Source organism: Bos taurus, chromosome 19 (genome assembly GCF_002263795.3).
Source record: "Bos taurus isolate L1 Dominette 01449 registration number 42190680 breed Hereford chromosome 19, ARS-UCD2.0, whole genome shotgun sequence".
Taxonomy (NCBI): Eukaryota; Metazoa; Chordata; class Mammalia; order Artiodactyla; family Bovidae; genus Bos; species Bos taurus.
Window position 1 is genome coordinate 20,164,561 of NC_037346.1, and position 24,965 is coordinate 20,189,525.

General features: G+C 53.4%; 2 protein-coding genes across 4 annotated transcripts in view; one reads left to right on the forward strand and one right to left on the reverse strand.

Moving 5' to 3' along the window:
- The first annotated feature begins 421 nt into the window (after positions 1–421).
- On the forward strand, positions 422–6,502 carry TRAF4 (TNF receptor associated factor 4). The gene is given in 7 exon segments (NM_001101280.1): positions 422–659; positions 3,646–3,697; positions 4,287–4,391; positions 4,462–4,623; positions 4,708–4,869; positions 4,959–5,114; positions 5,372–6,502. Coding segments are annotated over 7 exon segments (1,413 nt in total). The 5' UTR covers positions 422–516; the 3' UTR covers positions 6,005–6,502.
- Positions 6,503–9,066: 2,564 nt separating this feature from the next.
- FAM222B (family with sequence similarity 222 member B) overlaps positions 9,067–24,965 on the reverse strand; it is a 54,945-nt gene continuing 39,046 nt past the window's right edge. For 2 of the 3 annotated variants that reach the window (XM_003587387.6, XM_005220133.3), the window contains exons 2-3: positions 19,717–19,838; positions 9,067–12,968 (exon numbers count right to left, since the gene is read on the reverse strand). In XM_003587387.6, coding sequence (XP_003587435.2) covers positions 11,359–12,968; positions 19,717–19,798 — 1,692 coding nt within the window. In that variant the 5' untranslated portion in view covers positions 19,799–19,838 and the 3' untranslated portion in view covers positions 9,067–11,358. The remainder of the gene's footprint in view (positions 12,969–19,716; positions 19,839–24,965) is intronic. The other variant, XM_024980663.2, reaches the window with a different exon arrangement.

The window sequence follows — 24,965 nt, forward strand, 5'->3', positions numbered from 1 at the left end:
CCTGCCCAGCTGGACTCCCCGGATCTGGTTGCTATGCTTCAGCTGCCTAGCACCTGGAGGCTAGAGCCCCGGGCCCCTGGGCGACACGTGGCCCCCGAGACCGAGCTGTTGACTCCGGAGAAGCGAATCTTTGTGGCGTGGCCCGGCCAGTCCCCCGAGGCCCTCCGTCCCATCCAGCGTCCGAGCTCCTTCCGACCTCCCCAGCCCTGGAGAGAAGCGGGGCCTCGGTTTTTCTTTCCCAGGGGAAGGGGGAACCCCTGCTCCTCGGCGGTGGCAAGTCTGGCAGAGCGCCGACCCCGAAGCCGCCGGCCGGCCGGGTGGGTGGGGAGCGCGGCGGAGAGGGCGCTAGGACCGCGCGGGCGCAGCCCCGCCCCCTCTTCCGGCGGGCGGGCTCAGGGGCCGCGAGCGGGCCCCGGCCGCCAGTCGGCGCCGCCCGGAGCCGGGAGCGCGGCCGGAGCGAGGCACGGGCTGTGGGGCCTTCGCGCACCCGGCCCCGCTCGCCCGTGCCCGCCCGCCATGCCCGGCTTCGACTACAAGTTCCTGGAGAAGCCCAAGCGGCGGCTGCTTTGCCCGCTGTGCGGGAAGCCCATGCGTGAGCCCGTGCAGGTTTCTACCTGCGGCCACCGCTTCTGCGACACCTGCCTGCAGGAGTTCCTCAGGTGCGGCCGGGGGCGGGGGGAGCGGGGACGGCCGGCCGGCGGGGACGGGAGACGCTGCCCCGGGAGGGCCGGGGCCGGGAGCATGCCGGCTCTTTGTCTGTGCCGCGGCTCGGTGACCTCAGGGGTGCCCACCGTGACGTCACGGGGCTGCGGTGACGTCACGCCCCGAGGGAGGGCCACCCCCCACGCATGAATCCGTCGGGTCCCGCGTGCCACGCGCCGGGTGGGACGAATCCCGTGCCTTCCCGCGGGGTGGAGGTGGGAAAGGACGCCCTTCCTGACCTGCGGCCGGCCCTTCCCCCTCACCTGAGAGCTAGAGCGGCCTCAGCCTTGAACTTTGAGTCCTTCTGGGAAGAGGAAGACTAAACCCTCTGTTCCTCGCGGAGCCTTAAGCCTCCGGAGTTTTCACCCATCTAAGCCCTTCTCATCTTTCGATGTTCCCAGAACGGCAGCTATTGTTCTCCCATTTCACAGATTCAAAGAAAAAATGCGACTTGCCCACGGGTCGCGCAACAACCTACAGGCGCACAAGTACCTAACTGGGAGGGGGGTGTCAGCGCGGGCCGTTTGTGCTCGAACGATAGGGGAAGGACTGTGACGCCCCGATCTTCAGTGAAGCAGGAGCCCGTTGTTGGGTGCCCCTGGGGGTCTTGGGTACGGCGGGTAGTCTGGATCGTTAGGGAGGGCCCCGCACCCCGCCGTCTCCCGCCCCTGCTCATCAGTCCCTCGGCTCTTGGGCCCTCATCGAGTTCTGGGCGCCCTGAGCTGTCCTGAGTCTCCAGCCCGCGCTGGGAACTGCACCGTCCGGGACGTGGGGAGGCCGGAAGAGGGAGCCCGGGTCTTGGGGTCGTCCCCCGAGGGCCCCGGGGAAGGTGGGCCAGCCGCTGCCTTGTGTCAGGAGGCTGTATACTGAGGGTTCGCGGGGCACAGGCTGCGAGAGCACCTCCGGGGCTCGTGCCTGAAAGGCTCCCTGCCTCCGTCCTCCGCGGCCCCTAGCCCTGCGATCTCCGCAGGCCCCTTTGTTTTGCTGTGCTCCCGGCTGCCTGGACCGGTCCTGCCCTCACATATGCTCCTGCTCGAGCCGCGGTGCGGGCCCCCTCCTCCTTTTCCCTCCCCTCCTCCCTTTCCCTCCCCTCCTCCCTCCTCCCGTCCGTTTACACACGCTCTCCTACCGACACACAGCCCCATTGTCTTCTCCCTAGCCCTTCCCCGGCCCTCTGGTTTCCAGATGAGGCCAGCTGAGCCTCCCCCCTTCCTCAGCTGACCCACCCTGCCTGCCTCGGGGGAGGATCGCGGGAGGGGGCTGTCAGGCTGGTTTCCCTCCCTTCTGCCCGTCTCGGCGGCTTCTGCCCCTCCCCCTCCCGGAAATCCCCTCTTCCTCTCCCCCAGCCCCTTCCCCCCATCCTGTCTTCTCCCCTGGGCTTGGGCCTCCACTGCACAGCCTAGAGCGCTCGGCCCCAGCCTCCCCCCACCCCGCGGCTCACTCCGAAGCCCGGGAAGGGAAGGGATGGTGGGACGGGCGCTGCCCCGCCCACCCTAACAGCTAGGGTGTCCGCCGTCCTGGGGGAACCTTTGTTCTGGCTGGGCCCCAAGCTGCCCAGGCTAATCTTATGCCTGAAGCCTGGGGACTTGCCTCAGCCCCCCTCCCTGACTCCAGAACCACGAAGTCAGCACATTCCTGAAGCAGCCAAGCAGACCCCCCCTCCTCCCCCAGGCCCACCCCTTGTCCCCTGCTCTTGCCAGGGCTATTACTCAGGTTGGCCCAGGAAGGCTGGTTGCCCCGTGGGCATGGGCACACCTCCTCAGTGCCTGGGCATGTATTCGTCTGGGCATTGGCAGCATGGCCAGTAGTAGTCGTGGGATCAGGGGAGGAGATGGGTGCTAGAAATCCCTTGACCACACACAGGGAGCAGGGGACTGCCTTCGGCCTGCAAAGTGCCATCCTGGACAGGGGCGCTGTGTGGCCTCTGCTTCCACCTTTCGTCCTGGCCTGCCCTCCCACCTACCTACATACCTGACTCAGACTTGCCAGAAATGCCAGGCCTGAGGGCCTTCAGTCCTGCTGGGTGCGCCTTTGCCCTGCCTAGGCTGCGCCAGGCAGCAGTGACTGGTCCTGGCTGGGGTCAGCAAGGCCATGCTGGCAGGAGAAGGCATGCCACAGGTTCCTGGAGTGCTGACAACCTGGTGTGGGGTTGGTGAAGGACCCGAGGGCAGCGGACTGGGTCAGCAGGCTTCGGATGCCCACTGTGCAGTGAACAGAGTCTTGGCTGTGCTTGTCTGGCCAGTTTTTCTGGGACTAGCCTCTCTTCTGTGTGCAAGGTAGTAGAAACTGAGCTGTGGAATCAGGCAGGTGTATCCAGTTCACCTGGGAGCCCCAGTTCTTTCATCTGCCAAATGGGAACACTGAGCCCTTCTGAGGCAGGTGGTGAGAATGGGGTGGGAGTGTAAACACAGGACCTTGGGGCATCCTCCTCCTCTTTGCTTTAGAAGACACACCCACCTAGGAGGAGGGGGAGGTGGAGTAAGGTGGCCCCAAGCTGACCTTTGCCCTGGGATGTTGGCTGGGCACCCTCATGGGGACTGGACAGCCCTGGCACTTAATCTCAGCCCATCTCACCCTCCCCTGTGAGCTTCCAGCCCAGCCAGTGAACATCAACCTGGGGGACTGGGTGGCTGGGCAGCCTGTTCCTTTCCCAATCCAGCTGCCGTCCTGGGGGGAGGGGTGCCAGCTGCCACCTGTTGGCCAAATGCTGCCTGAGGCAGCTGCCTCTGCCTCCGCTGGGCCCAGATCCCCCCTCCCCAGGACAGGAGCCGGGCTCTTCTGGGGGTCCTGGAGAAGTGGGTACCCTCAGGCCTCTACTTGCCCTCTCAGGTGAGGCTGCCTGGGAACCATCTGGTGACAGAGAGGCTGTTCTGGCTCGGAGTGGGGAGGGTGGCCCCGGGTCTCCCCTCCAGCTCTGTGACCCTGTCCCCTCCCCTTTCACAGTGAAGGAGTCTTCAAGTGCCCGGAGGACCAGCTTCCTCTGGACTATGCCAAGGTGAGTCCACCGTGCCAGGTACAGGCTCTTGCCGCCCTTGGTGGAGGCTGGAGCTGCTGCTGCAGCCAGTGGGCTCAGGGCCAATGTCAACCCAGTGCTGTGCGCCCCGACAAAGGTGGCCTGTTCCCTCCTACCAGGCCAGTTTGCAAATGAGGCCCGTGTTTGCCCTGGAGGGCGGGCACAATGCCCAGCTTGTGGGGGTGCACAGAGCTTCTCTGTGCCCACCAGAAGTGTTCCCCTCCTCTTTGGGTGGCTGGCCAGACCTGTGGCTGAGGGCCAGGACCCCTCTACGAGGGAGAAGGAAGCAGACGGTGTGGGGGCCGCCAGGGGCTGGGCAGGCTGACTGGCTGTCAACCCCAGAGGGAGCGCCCTGCGTAAGGGAATTGGGGAACCCAGAATCTGAGGCTGGAGCAGATTCCACCTGCTGCGCTCTGTATGCCTGGGCTTGAGGGGAGTTTAGCGGGAGGGAGGTTATTCCTGGCTCTGAGGAAGCCATCGAGCCTATGGGGGAGGGGGGGCGGGCTGGAGTGGGCGGGAACTGGGGACTTTCGCAGGCGCTGTCCCTGATCACTGCTCCTCGTGACCCCAGATCTACCCGGACCCAGAACTGGAGGTGCAGGTATTGGGCCTGTCTATTCGCTGCATCCATAGCGAGGAGGGCTGCCGCTGGAATGGCCCCCTTCGGCACCTACAGGTGAGCCTCTGCCCCGGGTGGCAGGACACACCCCGACCCCGGCAGGCACTAACTCAGCCCCTCCCACCAGGGCCACCTGAATACCTGCAGCTTCAACGTGGTGCCCTGCCCCAACCGCTGCCCCGCCAAGCTGAGCCGCCGAGACCTGCCTGCGCACCTGCAGCACGACTGCCCCAAGCGGCGGCTCAAGTGCGAGTTCTGCGGCTGCGACTTCAGCGGGGAGGCCTTCGAGGTGGGTGGGGCCTCGGGGAGGGGGCGGGGCACCCGGGGTCGGGGAGCCCTGAAGACTCAGCGGGCCGCCCCCGCGCCTCCACAGAGCCACGAGGGCGTGTGCCCGCAAGAGAGCGTGTACTGTGAGAACAAGTGTGGTGCCCGCATGATGCGGCGGCTGCTGGCCCAGCATGCCACCTCCGAGTGCCCCAAGCGCACCCAGCCTTGCACCTACTGCACCAAGGAGTTCGTCTTCGACACCATCCAGGTAGGCCCCTCCTGAGTCCGGGCGGAGTCCGCGGGACCAGGAGCAGGGAGTTGGGCCGCTGACTGTTCCGCTCTGCCTCTGGGCCATAGAGTCACCAGTACCAGTGCCCAAGGCTGCCTGTGCCGTGCCCCAACCAGTGTGGCGTGGGCACCGTGGCTCGGGAGGACCTGCCAGGCCACCTGAAGGACAGCTGTAGCACCGCCCTGGTGCTGTGCCCGTTCAAAGACTCCGGCTGCAAGCACAGGGTGAGATGCCTTTTTTCCTTCCCCTCAGCTCCCTTCTTGGTGCTTGAGACCTCAGACGTAGGCCCTGAGTGGTCCCTGCCGTGCTGCCCGGAAGGCCCAGTCCTTCCTCTGCTGGCCGGCTCCAGCCTTATTAGTGCCTTGTTTTCCCCATTCAGGGCTCGGTGCCCACTACCCTGTATCCACTCCTCCCCTCTCGCCTGAACTCGCCCCTACTCACTCTCCTCTCTTTCCCCCATGGCCTGGGGCTTTGCCGACAGTGCCCTAAGCTGGCGATGGCACGGCACGTGGAGGAGAGTGTGAAGCCGCATCTGGCCATGATGTGTGCCCTGGTGAGCCGGCAGCGGCAGGAGCTGCAGGAGCTACGAAGAGAGCTGGAGGAGCTGTCGGTGGGCAGTGATGGCGTGCTCATCTGGAAGATTGGCAGTTACGGGCGCCGGCTCCAGGAGGCCAAAGCCAAGCCCAACCTCGAGTGCTTCAGCCCTGCCTTCTACACGCACAAGTACGGCTACAAGTTGCAGGTGTCTGCGTTCCTCAACGGCAATGGCAGTGGCGAGGGCACCCACCTCTCACTCTACATTCGCGTGCTGCCAGGTGCCTTTGACAATCTCCTCGAGTGGCCCTTCGCCCGCCGTGTGACCTTCTCCCTACTGGATCAGAGTGACCCTGGGCTGGCGAAGCCACAGCATGTCACTGAGACCTTTCACCCTGACCCAAACTGGAAGAATTTCCAAAAACCAGGCACTTGGCGGGGCTCCCTGGATGAGAGTTCTCTGGGCTTTGGTTACCCCAAGTTCATCTCCCACCAGGATATCCGCAAGCGAAACTATGTGCGGGATGATGCGGTCTTCATCCGTGCCTCTGTTGAATTGCCCCGAAAGATCCTCAGCTGAGAGCAGACCAAGCAGCAGGAGAAGGGGGGAGGGCAGTGACCTCCATCGGGCATGGCTGAGCCTGGAGAGGGGGCCGGACCCCCTTACAGCTGCTGCTGCTGCCGAGGCTCTGGTACCCCATTCCCCCTCCCTCCTTCCCCACCACCCTCAGGTGCCTCCTATTGGTGCTTCAGCTCTGACCTCGGGGAAGAGCAGGTCTTAGGGTCATCAAGGGCTTGGAAACCAGCGAGCCCCCGGACCTGTCTCCTGGACAGGGCAGACACGCCTTGGTGCCGGCTACACTCTTCCCGGGACCGAGGTGCCTGCTGGTGCTATGTCCCAAGAGCCATAGGGGGGAGGGGGAGTTGGGAAACTGAGGGGGTAGTTAAAATAATCTTGAGATCAGATTTCTCTTATCCTTTCCCCAGCTGTGTCCCCTCTGGTTATTTATTTACTTAGTGCCAGGAGGGCACAGCGGGGAGCCCTGATTTTTAATAAATCCTGAATTGTATTTATTAACTTGGTTCCAGCCTGACTCATCCGGGTTGCTTAGGGTCCTGGAAGGCTAGGCCCTAGGGTGAAGTCAAGGGACAGGGGTGGGGGTGGGGGTGGCGGGGTGGGGGGCCTGCAACCGTTCTGGCCCGAATCCAATGGCGCTCATGGATCGCCCTCTGGTGGAAGACAGAGGGACTGCAAGGGGCTTTGTGTGGAAGAGTTGCCTGCTGCTGCCCTCTGGTGATTCTATGAGGGAGCTGCAGGCTCAACACAATAAGGGCTATAGTCCCTGATTCATACCCCACCAAAGACTAGTGCCTGTCCTTTGGCAGGTGTTTCTTGGTCTAATGAGAGTAGCTACCATTCATTGAGTACTTTTGATATGGCAGACACTGCTAAGCATTTTATATGCATTATTTCACTTAAGTGCAATAGTTAATAAAAGGACCTTAGTGAGCTGTGATGAAGACAGTCCAAGTTCCCACCTAGCACAAGATACAGTCGGTCCTTTGTGGGTTCCACATCCTTGAATTCAATCAAGAGAGTAAACTGGAAACACTTGGGAAAAGCTACAAAGAGCAAAACTTACTGGCTACTCATGGGTAAATTTACATGGTGTTACATTGTATTACATATTATCTATAGATTACTTAAAGCATGTGGTAAAATGTGCGCAGGTTATATGCAAATATTATGCTATTTTCTATCAAGGACTTGTTCATCTGTGGACTCGGGGAATTCTTTAAACCAATTCCCTGTGGATAATGAGGGATGACTGTGAGCACTTGGTGAATGTTAGCCTAACTCCAAAGCCTTCAAGGTATTCAAAGCACTTGGATTTCCCCATCCATACTTGCTTTTCATACAGGTCTCAAAGGAGGTGCCTGTGATTATCCATATTTGAACTGACTTCAGTTATCATCCAGCTATTTTGGGGCAGGGCCTGGATTTTTCTTCCCCTTATCACTGGATTCTGTTTTAAGCTCCAGCAATCCCTAGAATAGCTTCCTTTACTTTTGGCAATAGATTTGGTTTTAGATCTTTGCTATGCTTGCTTTTTGGCAAGTTACTTAGCTACATGACATCCTTACTCTCGCTGGTAAAATGAGAGTAATCCTGCTAGATTTGTAAAGATTAACTCATCAGCATAAAGTGCCTTACTCTTGCCTGGCCCTAAGAGGCCTGTGTATGGAAAATACTGTTCAGGCTCAGTATGGGAAGGAGAAGGTTCAAAGGCTGTAACTTGCCGTCTCTACTTTGCCAGCCAGAGACTCAGGTGGAAAAGCCCTTATCAGAAGTGACAGGAAAGGCCTATGCCTGAGACAGCAAGCCTGAGGAACTAACCAAAGCCTTCAAAAGGTCAAATTCACTCATCTAGAGAGAGACGAAGCCCTGGCTGCTTTGCTGAGAAACATGGCTCTTTCATGAGCTAAACCATCTTGGTATAGTGAGGCCTGGAAGCTGGTAAAAGACCGTGGGCTGTCGCAGAAGAAATGCCTTAAGCACAGACCTGGGTTTCCAGCACCAACAGGTGGAACCTCTTCTGCATTAGCCTTTCCGCAGAAGCCAGACCCCCACCTCTGCAGATCAAGTCCTCTCTGCTGGCAGCACTGTGCCACTGCACCACTCCAGGTGGTAGGGTCATACAGGTTGGTCCCTCCTTTGGTTGACCCCATACCCATACTGCCGATTCCGTGCCTCTGCAGGTGGTCATAATTGCTTATGGAACTCAAGGCGGGTTTTGCATCACAGTGTGAGTGGGGCTCAACTGTCTACTCTGTTCAGCCTTGTTACTCTAGGCTGACTGTCGGTTTTCTTTCACACAGATGGAATGAAGAGTAAAGGCAAAAAGTACCTTCATGAAAAAACACCCTACAGACAAGGACATGCTCAAGGTGTTTTCGACTCCCATCAGTTTTGAGAACCACCTATTAACCATTTGATTGCACACTCACTGAGTTCTACAACCTGTGGGATCTTTCCTTCCCTCCATCACATCTTAGTCCAGACCCAAACTCAGCAGAAAAGGGGACACCTAAAGAGCTGTTGTGGGCTTCCACCCCCCCACCCCCACCCCCTGGAGACCAAAAAAAAAAAATCTCCTATCAGTACTCAACCTTTTAAGACTGAAATTGCCAAGAGGGCCACTTTTCATGTTACAGATTATTACAACACTTATCACTTGTCAGAGGTCCTCAGAAATTCCAAGATTTTCAAGGGGGAGGGGAGGGACATTCAGTCTTAAGTCAGCTTATTCACAAACCAGATCCCCATTTTTCAGTGACTGATTGTCCTTGAACACGGCAGTACAATAAACTGGGCCTCCACTGAAGGGTGGCAAACATAACCATCAAGTCCCACCAAGCCCCCCGCAGCCCTGCCCAGGGCAGACGGCCAGTCAGGCGGATGCCCCCTGCAGGGGCTGACTCAGCATACCTGCCCTGGGATGATGGGTGGGGAGAGCTTCTGACTGGGACAAATACTCTAGAAGGCCCTTTAAAAATGAGAAATTATTTCTAGAAAGTATTAAAAACCGTTAAGAAAGATCATCTCAAACAAGCATTAACGAATAGGACAAGATCAAAAGATGAGTTTGCTCTTTTTACTGGTTTATAATAATCTTAAAAACCCCATCACACCCATAAACCACCACAGGTGAGAGGATGAGGGAGATGGAGAATGAATGCTACAGTATGTGGACGGCAGGAGACCCAGATTATTCTCTAGCGGCAGTGTGGAATGGAGGCGGGGGTGTGGACAGGAGGCCCTGGCGTGGGCCCTTATTGCTGGTTGGGGGTTGGCTGGCAGAGGGGAAGAGGGGCTCAGGGTGATCTAGGAAACATCTCCCACCAAAGGGGAAGGTAGTGGAGGGCAGGGGGTCACAGTACATTTTCCATGCAGACTAGGGGTGAGAGTGAGAGCTTCAGATGCACCCCTACACAGGAAGAGATGGGTTTGAGGTTTGATTTTTAAGCCCCCAAGTTGGTGTCTGGTCCAATTTCCTAAAACGGCAGCTCACCTTTTGGGGAGAGAGGCATTGGAAGAAAATTACAGCAAAAGTATCTGGTTTGGAGATCAAGCAGGGGATAAGCTGAGACAGCAGTGTCCTTTCACAGAATTTAACTCAAGAGAAGGGGCCCCTGGGTGAGACGGAGGCCAGCACACTGGGAGAAGGCATCGCACCAAAAGCTGCTGGTGCTCCTGGGGGCTCAGGACAGGAAGGTACCAGTGTCTACAGACGGCAGCAAGACAGCGGGGAGCAATAAATTAGGACTTCATGTTGCTATCATTTGGCATAACACAATCAGGCATGATTTTTCCTTGTTTTTTTTTCTCTTTTTAAATATAAGGCAACTTGCCAACACATAATTTAAAAACTGGTCTTCAGTCACATTGCTTCAGATCACTAGAGAATTTCTGGCTAAAGAACAGTGGATAGTATAGTAAACAAAACCAAGAATCTTAAACAACATCAGCTCACATTCCCCAGAGAGGAGAGGAAAGGGTAGGGCTTATTTGGTTTAAAGGGAAAAAAAACAACAGCCCAACTATGTATCTTTAACAGAAGGAAGCAAAATGTTACAACAAAACATAATCTAAGTTACAGAAAAGTTTAAAGTTTCTAGCCAACTAACTGTCACGTGGGGATGGGACACTGAACGTGGGGTGGGTGAGGGAAGGGCGAGGGGCAGGAGGGGCTGTTTCCAATAGAGGCCCGTCTCCAGCTGTTGGAACCATGCTCATTTGGTAAAGGAGAAGTCAAAGAGCTTAAGGCTTTGTGTTTTTTTTCCTTCATTAAACTGAGGGGCTGCGGAAGGTGACTAGACAGTGAATGCACCTGTGGGGCCGCTCACACACACTGCTACTCAAACCCACGCTACATTCATACAGAACAGGACGCTTAAAACTTACAGTGTAGAGCAATATTCTTAGCCAGTGTAGAGAACCAAATGCAGTTTAACTTTTTTTTTTTTCAGTGTTTTTAATTCCAAACTCCAATGTGATCATCCCATACCTACTACCTAATTCCTCAAGTAAGACTGGCTTGTTTGTTTTGTTGGCGAGGGGAGAGTGGGGCATGAGGGCAGCAGGTGACTCAGGAGACAACAGGCAGGAAGGTCTTGGATATGCCAGATGTCCTGGCATTGCTCTAGGGATGGAAAGGGAGTTAGGAACCAAGGTATCAATACAAAGACAGGCTCCCCACCCCCGCTGCCCTGCAATGTCCCAAGGCCATGGCCACATGCTGCAGGATGCCCTTGAGGAGTGGCAAGGATGAGTGCAGTGGCTCTGGGTTCAATGCAGGTGTAAAAATAGCCTTGAGGAAGGGCTGGAAGATGCAGACAGGGTCAGTTTTGATTTGAGGTCTTTGGGTAAATAAGAAATCAGCTCCCAGTACACTTGGGAAGTCTGGCTTCTTAGTCCCAGAAAGAGAGACAGGGAGAGGCCTAGCTTTGGCAGCTGGATGCTGACTACTCCCTCGCCTAAGGGGACCCTTCCCTTAGCCCATACCTCAGTCCTAAGGGCAACGGTGAGAGGTGCAGGTAAGGATGAAAGGAGGCTGGTGGGAAAGGGTGGGCAGGAGGTGGCGGGGAGACGGGGCAGGAACTGGACTTGTAGGCAGGCAATGGAGAGTCAAGCCGGGAGTTGAGATTGGGTCCCAACATAAACCCAAAAGTTGCTGGGGCTGGTACAGGTGAAGATAAAGGCGAAAAGGACCCCCCTCTGTCCTCAATTAGATCCCACTAAATTCCCTTTCTTAGACATCTAAGAATGATCACGTTGGAGCAGTGAAACTTTGAAACTATCCAATTACTCAAAAGTAAGACTAAACCTAGGAGGGTGACGTATGACGTGGAACTGGAGGGCACCAGGGCTCCCTATCTATACCCGGGGTGCTGAACATGAAGACTTCGACTATCTGTGGGGTCAGGGGCTCGGTTGCCAGGGGCTCGGTGGGCCTTGCTCAGCATGGCCAGGCTCTGTTCTCGGAAGCAGGCCTGCTGGAAATCCCCACTTAAGTAATCCACCGTTTGTATCAAGCTGTTCTGGCTTGCCACTGGACCGCCCCCGGTCCCTGCCCGGAAGTGGGCCCCAGCAGCCACCGCCGCACAGTCGAGGGGTGCGCCCGTGGGCTGCCCACCGTGGAACGGCACGGCGAGGTCCTGAGACCCCGAGCTGTCGCTATTGGGAGTGGGCAGAATGTTGTTCCACAGGGGTTGGAAGTAGTGACCATTGGGGTAGGCCAGTGGGGCGGCCAGGCCGTTGACGGGTGGGGACGGGGTTGGCTTCTCCAGGGGTGGCTTCAGATGGAAAGACTGTGCCAGGCAGAGTTCCTGCGGGTAGGCAGGGGTCTTGCCCACCAAGCCAGGCCCTGCCAACTCGCGTCCTGCTGCATGCTTGCCTGTCAGGCCAGGGGCCGGTGTCCCACCGGCCTCACCGCACATCTGCTGCAGGTGTGCCAGCTGGTGCTGGTTCCAGGCGACTGGCTTGAGGTCGCTAGGGTAGCCAGTGGGGGCACGCGAGAGGCCCGCGGGCAGGTTGACGGGGCCCGCAGGGGGCAGCGCGGCACTGGCCGCGTGGGTGTGCTCCATGGGATTGACCACACATGAAGGCATTGGTGTGGGGACGCTGTGGGTCGACACCCGAGTGCTTGCATTGATGAGCAGACTGCGACTAATGGGGCTGGGGTTGGCGATCTGGCCCTCACACACTGAGGTAGTGCTGACGCCCGCCCGCGTCTGGCAAAACTGGTTGATCTGGTGCACGATGCTGCTCAGGTCCGGGGGCTGGCTGTGCTGCAGGGTAGCCGCCATTGAAAGGGGGATAGTTGAGGTAGACACGGTCACATTCGGGGGGGCATCTGAGTCTGGCATCTTCCGGCCTCCATGCAGCAAGGGAGTGGGGGGGTGCTGGAGACCCTGGTGAGACAGGGCCTGAGGGTGGACCAAGCCCTGGGTCTGGGCCATGGGCTGAGGGTGACCCAGGCCCTGAGGCTGTTGGAGGCTCTGGGGGTGGGACAGCGCCTGGGGTGGCGGGATACCCTGAGGGTGCTGCAGCGTCTGGGGAGGGGCGTGGGCCAGGGTCTGTGCGTGCTGCAGGGCCTGCTGGCGGGCCAGAGCCTGGGCCTGGGGGTGGGCTAAAGTGCTGGGTGCCACAGTAGCATAGGGCGCCACTGGGGGGTTCATGATGGCCTCGGGGAGCAACCGGGCTCGGGTGCCGTCAAAGTCCTTGAGTATGCTTTTGGCTGGCACTTTGACAATGGCCAGCAGGCCTGCCCTGGTGGCGGCCTGAGTCGGGTAGGGGCTGTAGCGCTGGGCCGATGTGTCCAGGCCGTTCACAGTACGACGAACGTGTTTCCGCTGGGGAACCTTCACACTGTTGGGGAAGATTTTTATAGTCAGTGGGTTGTTTGCGACCTTCTTAGCATACGCGTCCAATTCGGCTGGGGTAGGGTAGTGAGCAGTTCTCATTTTCTGTGTAGTGTCCCCTAGAGAGAGAGAAGGGGAAGGAGAGCAGAGAAGGAGAGGGAGCTCGTCAGTGCCAAGCCAACCTGCCCTCCTAGACTTCCCGCCTGCGGCCTGCGGGGCAGGGTGCACGGGGCGTCAGGCTGAGCCTCCAGCTCGGAGCCAGCCTCAGCCCCAACAGAAACAAGCCTGGCTAGCATGCAGTGGGCACGTCTCATGGGCCAGGGCTCGTGCTGAGTGCCAGACTGTCCCATGAATCCCCGCTACTGTGTTAGGAGGCAGGTACCATCACGATGGTCCCACTTCACAAATGAGGTCACTAAAGATTAGAAGAGCAGAGCAACTTTCCAAAGTCTCGCATCTTAGACAGCCGGAACCGGGCCAATTCTCACGCGAAGTCTCTCCAAGTTCCTACTGGCCCCTGCTGGCCTGGGGTTTGGAGGTTCTAAGCAGGGCTGCTTGTCAGGGCCACTCAGTCCCTGCCAGGTGACAGCCTGGGGAAGAGGGCACCCAAAATGGCTCCTCTCCGGTCTGCGATGGCCAGTGAGGCGTCAGCTCTCTCGGAAGTGGCAGCTGGGGCACTGTGCCCACAGGGTGGGCATCCTGGCACAGGAGGCAGGATGCTTCTTTTTTCAGGGGCAGAGGAGCGAGCTGCCAACATCCCTCCCCCACCCCCATGTCACAAGTTCACTTTTGTTTACAGCTTACTCTCAGCCTGACTGGGTGAAGATCAAAAGGCTTTATTTATTTCCTTGTGGGGGGCGACAATAATGACAGGACTGCAGGGAGGGAGCTGAGGAGAAAGGATTCAGAGCATCTTGAAGTTCTGAGAGCCAAAAATAGTCTGTATTCGGCCCCTGTCAGCTGTCACTTTCTGAAATGAAAGAGGAAAAACCTGCCCTCCTTTGGAGACTGCGGAAACACCGGAAACACCGCTCAATGGGCCTCATTAATGCTAACAGTCTCTTTGTTCCCATCTCCAGTCGCTTCCCATCAGGGGGCTCCAGCGGATGTCGAGCTTGCAGTCAAAAAGGAAAAGGTTCTGAGAACCAGAGCTCTTTAAGCTTGCCAGGCTCCTGGCAAGGGGTCTCAGCGCCATTCTCCCTCTCTCCGAGGGAGGGTCTCCCCTGAGTATACACAGAAGGTGCTTAATAAAGGCTTGCTGAGTAAGTGCACAGACTCCTCGAGCAGGAAAAAAAAAAAAAAAAGGAGGGGTGCGCCTGGCTGGGAGCCTGGGTTCAGCTAGCTGACTCCCTCCCTACTTCCTCCCTGTGCCGGAGGTGGCCAGGGCAGACCAAGGACTAAGCTGACCAAATGCCTGGCTTGTGGCCTCAGCTGGCTTGGCCCAAAGGAGACCCCATTCAAAGTCATGTCGCTGGGCATCACTGAACAGAAGTCGTCTAGTGAGTGCTAGCAGGGAGAGGGCACAGCTGCCTGCATTAGGTGACACTGCTGGTTGGCTGGCAGCAACTGCTTAGAAACTGCTGCTCTCCTCGGAAGCAAGAAAAGAAAGCTCCAGTTCAGGAGGGACAGAGAGATCCGGACTCACACTCAAAGAGGCAGGACTCAGCAAAAAAGGGTACAGGAGAAAAAAAGGGTACAGAAAGGAAAAGGTTCGTATTTTGAAATGCTGGCACAATGCCTTGAACTTGGGAGGCATTCTAACATATTCAAGGCTCTGCTTTATTTCCTGAGTGCTGAATACCTGCTCCATCCTTAATCGCAATGTTTGTAAGACGACTGATCTGCAGAAAGATGAATGTGACAGTGACAATTGAAGGTAGGAAGCAGAAGGAGGCAGAGAGGCCTGGAAGTCTCCCACCCACTAGGCAGCACTAGATGGCAAGAAGGGTCAAGGCCTGGAGAACAGAGTTCTGCTGCTGCTTGTAAGGCTCTGACCCTTAATGGGCTTCAGGCTTCATAAAGTGGGGGCCATTTTCTGACGTATCTTACATTCATTCTCTTGCACAGAGGACACCAAAAAAGTCTGGGATCACTGAAGAATGTCCCTAAATCCAGGGCACCAGCACTCCATGAGAAGCTGCCCTGGTCAGCCACCGCGCTTTCATGTGACTGATGAGAAGTGTGTGACACTCCTGGCGTGGCGCCTTCCTTCCCCAGAGCAGACCCGCAGTAAATACCTATAAGCACACTGTCTGGCTGAACAGCTGGGATTCAGCTGAAGAGGAGGAGTCTGAAGCTGCTGCGTTTCCATTCAGACAGGAAACGAAGGTCTGCCCCTCCATGTAGGAAGAGTCTTGCTCCATGTTAACAAGCTTCTCTCCTTGAAGGCCAACTGAGAGAGGCTGGTACAGTGGCTTGCTGAACAACAGCTCCTTTGCTCCAAGTCAGTACCAACTCTCAAGCTAGTTTTTTCTAGTAGAGGCACAGGTATGCTGGCCTCTATCAGGAGTGTGGGACAGGACACTACACCGACCAGTCCCCTCTGTCCTGGCTCCGCTGATGCTGACAATGGTGATGAGGTGAGGGGCGGGGAGGCGGGACACGGGCTATAGCCCATTAAGGAAGACTCTCGGGAATGACAGATGAGCATACTGGACAAGAAAGAGGTCACATTCTGGGCTCTGACACCACCCACTTCACACACCAGACTTCAGCCCAACCCTTCCGAGTCTTTCTCAGTACTTCATCTCAGTCTCCACACAGGCACCCTGCAGCCTTTCTTTCTTCTGCACCATCTTCCTCTAAGTGCACAGCTGACACAGACACTATAGCTTTGCCAGCAACTTATTTAACTATCTGGTACCAACAGTGTCATTAATCGAGGCATAAAGCAGCGGAGAACAGAGACTCTGGTTAGAAAAAAGAGACTGGATTCAAGCACTGACTTGATTATCTGATTACTCAGAGTGTTGCTCAGTCATTCCTCATTTATAAACAGCAATGATACCTGCTGTCCTACCTCACAGAATTACTAAGATCAAAAAATCTGATGAACAGGAAATGTTCTGTGAACAGGACCTGTAACTGTCAATGGTAATTATTCAAAGATAGCAGGTTTCGCTGAGTCTGCCCAGAGATGAGACAAAGTAACCTTACCATGGAAGCCCTAAATGCAGGACCTCCCAGACTTGAGCCTGAGCATTAAATGTAGCAGAGAAAGTTCCATGGACTAGGGACTGGGGGATGGGGGAGACCTCCCCATTTATCTTTCTGTTTTGAAGATCAGAAGACACTAGTGGCTTACGCAGCAGGAGCCTCTAGCCTGTGGGGAGACACAGGCCGTGCATCAAACACAGGCTTTGGAGTCTGACCCAAGAGTGAATTCTAGCCTAGTCACTGATTAGTAATGTGACACTGACAAGTGACACTCTCATGCTTAAAAGAAAGATAAATGAGTCTCCCATATGGAATTATTGAAGAGTGAATGGGAACATACATAAAAATACGCAAGATAATGCCTGGCATATGGTAAGCACTCAACAAATGTTAGCTAATATTTCTGATGTTTCTCTGAGTTTATCCAGTCACTGGGCCAATTTGCCATTTCCAGATCTTTCCACTAGGGGGCAGATAAGCATATGGGAGTATAGTAAAAGATTAATTTTAATTATTTGTTCTAGGTCCCAAGACTCTACAGTGAAAGAATTCACAGTCGCTGTCTGAAAGACAATCTGAGGACCAGGGACCTTTGGTCATTTCAACTACTCTACCCAGAAATCTTCATCAAGCCACCCTATCTGTACACCTGACTGTGAGCTAGAGAAACAGGAGCAGAGGCATGGGGTTTAATGAAGGAAACAAATGTTCAAAAGCAACAGTTTCTGGGGAATTGGGAGAAGATGGCTTAGAGGAAAACAAATTTTTCAAGTACAAAGCTCCAAAATGGCTCAGGTCTCCTGAACCATGTGATGTTACAGAATAACAATCCAGGAAAGTTCGGGGAGGGCAGCCACTAACCACAATTGTGGTTTTCTAGCCCCTGCAGGACCCACCCAAAGGCAAGATGTCCCTTAATCCAGCCTGCACTAAGGTAAGTCATACTTTTGGTGGGAAAATACATCACACCCTCCTATACATGTAGAAGAGGATGGGGAGAAGAGAAAACACTGGTGTCTGAAGGGACTGGTATTATGATTCTGTACATACGGCAGCTCAAGCCGGGGGCAGACTGAGCAGCCAGGTGACTGACAGTGCTGGGCCAAAAAGCCACATATCCCCTCTCCTGAGCCCTGACCTATCTCCCCTGCCTTAAGCTGACTATTCCAATATAAAAGATACTGAGCTGTTAAGGCTGATGCTGGGAAAGACTGAGGGCAGAAGAAGAAGAGGGCGTCAGAGGATGAGAAGGCTGGGTAGCATCACCAATAAAAAGAACATGAACTTGGGCAAACTCCACGAGATGGTGAGGGACAGGGAGGCCTGGTGTGCTGCAGTCCATAGGGTTGGAAAGAGTCGGACACAACTGAGCGACTGAACAACAACAAAGCTATAAATATCTGTACCCCATGGAGTTTCCTAGGTAGCACTAGTGGTAAAGAACCTGCCTGCCAATGCAGGACACATAAGAGACATGAATTTAATCTCTGGGTTGGAAGATCCCCTGGAGAAGGGCATGGCAACCCACTCCAGTATTCTTGCCTGGAGAATTGCCATGGAGAGAGGAATCTGGAGGGCTACAGTCCATGGGTCACAAGAAGTCAGACATGACTGAAGCAACTTAGCATGCACACACTCCATGCCCACCTCACTAGATACCGAGTTCTGTGTTTTGAGCAACTTTTAAGACCCTCCTTAGGATGGGAGCAGGGAAAAGCTGAACAGCAGTCACAGGTTTTGACAGCTGGTAGACCTGGGCTCTGAGCAGCATCTTAGCTTCTGGTTTCTGAAGCAGACAGTTTATACTCTGTCCCACCTTAATGGTGAATGCTTAATGCTAAGAGCTGTACATCACAGAACAGGATTTTTTTTTTTTCCTCTAATACATTTTGGGAGAGCAAAGAAGCAAGCAAGTGAGCTTACAAACACCACTGGGTTTTCTTCTCTGCAAAAGTTTAGGTGTAGTTAAGGAGAGTCACAAGAGAGTTGAAGGGATTGAAATATACTGTCCCCTAAATGGACAGATATGCCTGAAACCAGAGAAAAAGGACACCTCAATTCTTGAATACAGATTTGGGATAGAGGTTTTTGCAGAGGTGACTTGGAGGCTGCTTTGGGGAGAAGGGAGTGAAGATCCAACATCAGCAGCTAAGATAAAGCTGCCAATTTGCCTTTCCTCCTAGATGGTTCAGCCCTTGATGGTACCTCTCTGGGTGAAGCTGTCAGCGTGTGTTAAGGACCTAGAAGACAGACAGCGAGCTGCATTCTGTTATCTTACCACATGCTTCTGCGTGCGCTCCCTCCCCAGCTGTGTGCCTGGAGGCCTGCGCCCAGTCACAGCGCGTGAGCATGCGGCTGTGGGTGGCCAGAGAGCCCAGACAACGCCCTCACCCGATCGGCACTCAGCGGGAGAAAGAAAGGCTGGGGCAGAGCTGGGACAGCGAGCTTGCCTACTGCGTCAGGCAGCCACAGAAGCAAGACTGACACCCTCAGCTCTGTTGTTACAGGAGCTGCATTCAGTGGCCAAATTCTAGATCTGGCCACGCTCTGAGTCTTACTCTCTCTCAAAGAAAGGAAATCAAGAGGCCAGACCGTTTTTAACTTCTGCAGATAATCTCATGGAGCAGAGAGCGGCAAACTACAGCCTGAAAGCCAGCACTGGGCTGCTGTGCTCCTGTAGCGGGTGGTGCTGGAGCACAGCCGCACTCATTTGTTTACATACTGCCTACGGCTGCCTGTGCCCCATGAGAGCAGGGTGAGAACACGCAAGAGACCACGTGGTATGATCCATTTGACCCTTGACAGAAAAAGCTTGCCAACCTCTGTCATAAAGGAGTCAGGTAACCTGCTGAGGCTCTTTTTCTGTTAAAGGGTAAGCTGAGATGTCTCGCTGATTTTCCCTTTTTGCTCTGAAAGGAAACTCTATTCCAAATTTAGGGCCATCTTTACACTCGAAGACGCCATGCATGGCGATAAGCCAGGAACAGAATCTCCCTTGCACATTCACACAGCACAGGGACAGAGGGCAGGGGTCTGGGAAAATACAAAGTCTGAAGCCCCAGCGCCAGCCAATCCAATACAGGAAGCTAGCAGTTCTCCAAAATCCCGTCTTGGGGGAAGAATATTAACAGGAACACGCCCAGAGAGGCTGAGAAAGCTAGACAGTTCCATGTCCCTTCTGGAGGCAAGAGTTTGTTTGCTGTGAGCTGCGGGCATTGGCTCAGAAGGCAAACAGCAAGGCCAAGGGGGAACGGTCTGTCTCCGTGGCAGAGGGCACTCAGAGAGCTCCAAACAACACAACAGTGCACACGGTTTGTTTCAGGGATACAGTAAGTCATCTGGACTGTGCGTTTTCATTCCATTCCTCCCAGGGTTCAAACTGAAACACTTCCTTGAAGGGTGATGTATACACATAAGATATATGTAACACTGGGCTGTAAAACTCCATATAGTCCTACTGCTCAACAGACATCTATCAGCAACAACTAAAATTAAGATGACATACACTGGGGAACCTAGTATTACGAGGCTCTCTCTGAGTAGAGAAGCGCCTCGCACTGCCGACAAGTGCCGCAGCTGCTTTCCTGCTGTCTGTGCTGAAGAACACCTTGGAGGTACCAAAGCCAGGGTACCCCAAAGTCGTCTCTGGGAGAACCCGAATGGAGGGGAAAATAAAGGACCGCATGCTCCCCTGGGATCCAGATCACTTACATTTCTGAAGTCCAGTGTTCATCTGCGTGTGAGAGAGAAGCTGAAAGGACAGGTCACCTGGCCCTGGTAGACAGGCTAGCATGGCAGACCGGCATCAACACAACGTGAGGCAGCCACTCACACTGCAATAACAGAGAAAACAAGGTCACGGAACACAGAGCAACTCACTCCAGAAGATACCAGGGACATCGGATAGCAGCAGCAGAGGCCCAAGTTTAGACAGATAAGCAATTTAATTAGCAGCATGTAGGACGAAAATATATCTATGTCTTTATCTGTAGAAACAATTTGCTCTCTACGATTGCTATGGCTCAAATATTTCAGTCAGCACAGATGCCTGGATGGGGAAAATAAAAACTAGAAAATACTGATCTACACAAACAACTGAAGGTCTTTATGTTCACAAGCTACAGACGCACTCGCTTGACGCTTGTATTTCCCATGGGCTGCCTCTCCTTACGGCTTTTGGGTAAGCCCACGTGGCAGCCACATAAATGGTATGCTGGCTCTCCTCCATGCCCCAGCTAAGGCAGGCACAGAAAGGCTAGGGCACAGTCCAACTGAGGTGAAGGAAAAGACGATTTCTCCCTAAAAACAGAACAGCATTCCTGAAGACAGCTCATCCTCATGGGGCCCAGCTCAATCTATTCAGAGACCTGGCTGGGGGCCGGGGCAGCCAGACACTTCCAGAGACAGTACAGTATATGAGATACAAAGACACTCAAAGTCCAACTTGTGACCCCGGTAATCTGAGCTGACTTTTTTTTTTTTTTGGCCGTACCACTCAGCTTGCAGGATCTTAAGTTTGCCAACCAGGGACTGAATTTGGGCCCTCGACAGTGAAAGGGCAGAGTCCTGACCATTGGACCACCAGGGAATTCACCTGAACTTATTTTTAAAAAGAAGGAGGAATAAGAGCATCCTAGGAGACAAGACTAACTACTATTAAAGCAAATTCTGTCTGCAAGTTTCTGGGGATTCACCTTCCTATGGCCTTTCACACAATTAGACCTCCAGAGCTACCCACTCCCCCGCCAAAAAAAAAAAAAGGAAAAAGAAACTGCTTTGCTCCCAGGGTAAATCAAGAAAGTGGTAGGCTGCCAGCAGCCCTCTTTGGGCAGGTGATTCTGATGTTGTAACAAGATGGCATGGTTTCATCAGTGAAGTCTTCCAACAACACACACACAGCCCAAGCAAACAAACACTGACTAGCCTTCTGGAGGGAAGGAAGCTTTGTCAACAATTCAAGCTCCCCATGTACCAAGGACCACGCTTCTCTCCCATCCAAGTACTAACCAGGCCTGATCCTGCTTAACTTCAAGATCAGGCGCGTTCAGGGTGGTATAGGAACCACCTGTTTGGGAACACGCGTTTCCCAAACAACTGTAATGTACTAAATCATACTGAATTCCTTTCCCACACTGCAAACCCCAGAAATGAGGGTGGCTTGGTATTAAAGCTTTCAGATCACAACAAAAAAGGAACGGTGTGGGCTGGGGGGTTGGGAGAGGTGAAGGGGAAGCTCAAATGTTAAACAAAGACCACAAAACCTCTTTCTTTCCCTTAAAGGGTCCTCTCAGGTATGTGAAAACTACCTTGTCACAATGAGCATCAGAGAGCTCCAGCTTGCAAGGCCAGGTAGCTGAAAAGATACTTTGTGAAAGAGGCTGCTCAGACTGTGTCTAAGATAGCAACTGTAGAAAGAACTGAAGCGTGAAAGCCTCAATGAGAACAGAGCTGCCCCGGAGTTCTGGCACAGATTTGGTCTTTTCAGGTCTCTGGTGGGTGGGATGACAGAATGAACAGTGTGCCAACTGCAGTGCCTTGAGTAATAAAAAGTCTTCTGTTAGGGTCAAACGACTGAGGCACTGCTTACAACCCTCCCTGGTGAACGCTGATCTGTTTAATAACCTCTCCCCTATGGTCCTAATACAGCTGAGGGCAAACTCCAAGGAAAGGAAGAGAATTAACAAATCCTGGAGCCTAGTATCGTGCAAAGGGCTGTATGAGGGGCTTTAGTGACGTTTTCTTTCTGAGGTCTCCCAACCTTTCTTGGAGGTAGGCAATACTTTCACTTGTCTCATCCTCTCTAGCCTGGATTACGACAACAGCCTTCCAAATGACCTCTCTCTCTGTTTTACCCCTGCTCCTATCACCCAATCTGTTCTCCACATCGCAGCCAGAGTAATTCATTTTTTTAATTGGAAACCATATCAGCTCAAAAATCTCCAACGACTTCCACTCTCGCTTAGAATAAAATACAAAATCCTAACATGGCCCACAAGGCCTTCAATGATCTGTTACTATCACGTATCTGACCTTATCTTCTAACCTCCTCTGACACTTTTGCTGACTCTAATTCCAGTCACAGTGGTCTCCTTGGAGCCAAGCACACTCCCACTTCCAGGCCTTGTACTTCACCTGGAAAGCCAAGAGACTGTGATGATAGAGGTACAAAAAACACATTCATTCAGGTGTTTTGCAGATACACTCTCTCCCTGTACTTTTTAGAAGGAACTAATCTACGAATGATCACTGTAATCTCTGATAGACCTAGCAAATCCTGATGCCTGCAACCACGAGACAAGTGGGGGTTGTGGATCCTAAAGAGCTGACCATAACATACTGCCCTTCAAGCCACAACTCTGGATTTCAACAGGAAGAACAGGAGAGAATTAAGCCAGCTGAACTGTGGCAAAAGGCGTTAGTGATTTACTGACAGCAAGCAAAGGAACACAACTAAGAGGTGAGCTCTGTAAAGACCCCAGAAAGTCAGTGTTTAGTCTGAGCGGGAAGCAGTCCCAGAGTTTGGGACCTCCGACGATTATGTTCCCAACCAGAAAAGTGAAGTCGCTCAGTCGTGTCCGACTCTTTGCGACCCCATGGACTGTAGCCTACCAGGCTCCTCCCTCCATGGGATTCTCCAGGCAAGAGTACTGGAGTGGGGTGCCATTTCCTTCTCCAGGGGATCTTCCCGACCCAGGGATCAAACCCGGGTCTCCCACATTCCAGGCAGAGGCTTTAACCTCTGAGCCACCAGGGAGGCCAGAACCCCCAGCAAGTCTAACTCCTGAGCCCTTACTGGCATTATCTGGGCTGCCAAGAGCACAGCCCTTTGTCTGTGCACACTTCCTTTGCGAGTTCAGGGACCTGTCATCTTTTCCAAAAGACTGCCTCTTGAACTAAGGAAATCTTCAAGCCCCCTGAGGAGTTTTACTGAAGTCAGGAATCAATTTCTGCCAGGGCAGGGAAAACAGAGAACGTGGCAAGGTTCACGAGGGTTGTGAGGAAATAGGAAGGAAGCAACTTGCTTCCACAAGCCATTCGAAAGCAGGAATGCATTGTACAAAGCACTTCTCTGGAGGCTTGGCAGCTGAGTACAAGCCTTTTATTTAAAAACTTCAAGCCACCCACACATTTTGATTACCATCTGGCTTTTTTCTTAAATGTATATTCCAATATAAGTTATAGCTGATAACTTCCACATGCACAATTAGACCCAGAAATCAACATTACCTCTACCTTCTCTGAAAGGGCCTCAAAATTCAAATCCTGACTTCTGAACAGCATCAAGTAGCAACCTGGTGCTCAGGCCAAATGAGCTGCAGACATCACAGAGAAAGAAAAAAGATCTCCTTGCAGAGCCTCTCTGTGCGCTCTCAGCCAGCTTTCCTACCACCAGCTGGTCTGCTCCCTCAGCAGGGGGACGACAGTATCACAGTGAGCACAGAACTAAGGTGTTCAGACCCTCCTGGGGCATTTGCACAAGTGCTGGCTTTTCCCAGACGACCTCTAATTAAGGAACAAAACTCTGACCCCACTGGGAAAATTCAAACGGACTTTCATCCGTGCCCCCCACACCTCCCCCGCCTCACCGAGGTTAACAGAGGCTCTATCAGAGTTGTGAGGTCACACTCTGCTTTCCTGGGTAGCATCTGATAAAGGGCCATCTCTGCCTTAGGACAGGTGTGTGCCGGTAGGAGCACCGCAGCTGCTTGTACTGTTTGTCCCTGTTCATGCTTAACGACCACTGGAGGGTAGAAAATGAGGAAAAGAAAGACTCCTCTTCATTTTTTTTTTCCCAAGTGGGAAAAGGAGGGGAGAGAAAATACTAGCAAAGGTTTTTTTACTTGGGAGTCGGGGGTGAAGTGATGGAGAGTCGTGACCTCCCAGCAGAGTCTCCCACCCACAGCCTCGTGCCTTCCAGTACCCTTATTTCCAAGACTCTCTCCTGCTTTCCTTCTCTTTCTCTGCCTTCAACCCCAATTTCAAAAAGAATTACCACCTCCCCAAAAGTAAAGGTTGACAAACCCAATTTCTGATTCATGCTCTGGTTCAAAATTTTAAATCTGCCATTTATGGATTTTAATTAAAAAACGAAATTGAGAGCAGTGCCATCTCTGAAATCCCAAGTAAAAAAAGAAAATGTTATGCCCCCTTGTTATCAGATTCCACTTTATAAAATACACCCAACAGTGAAAATCCTCAGTCCATGCATCTTAAAAGAGTATGATTAACCCTGAGAAACTGCATTCATTAAGAGTCATCACTATCTTTGACTACTAAGTTTTCTCATCCATGAGGTAAACGCTTATCTAAAAAGACTGCCTTTCAATAATGGGGGTAGAATTCTCATCCTACTCCCCATTCCTTTACTCCTGGGGTCCAAGAAATTAGGTTAAAAACCGAAGGGAATACTGCTCTGGGGAAAACAAACAGGGACAAAGACGGTAAAATATTACATGTTCATCAAACCAGACTCTGCAGAACCAGTCATATTTAAGGTCTGTGTCACTAAAACCATCTATTCAAACAAATAATTCTGTCAGTCCAGGTAACTGGCAACTTCCAACTCTCTTGTACTTTTCACTACTAACCCAATCTCAATAACATTCAGTCATTGCTCAAAGGCATCTTTCTTCTCTATCTTTACCACAATAGGGGACTTATCACTAGCAACTGAGACCTCACAACTCTAAGCTGGGAGAAGGAGCAGGCGAGAAAGATGGACGTTCCCTCTGGACTAACTTTGTTGCAAGCCCAGAACTACCCCTGCTGCAAACCACCTCCACAAAGCTGAACACATGAGGCTCAAGGGGTTTGGAAACATTATTTCTAACTACCCTTTAAGACCCATCACAAAAGGTCCTGTTCCTTTCCTATCCACCCCACCCCACCACCATGTCACTAAATGTGCTTTCTCTGCCAGTGCTTTCTTTAGCATGAGCTTTCTTTCCTGGAGCCTCTCA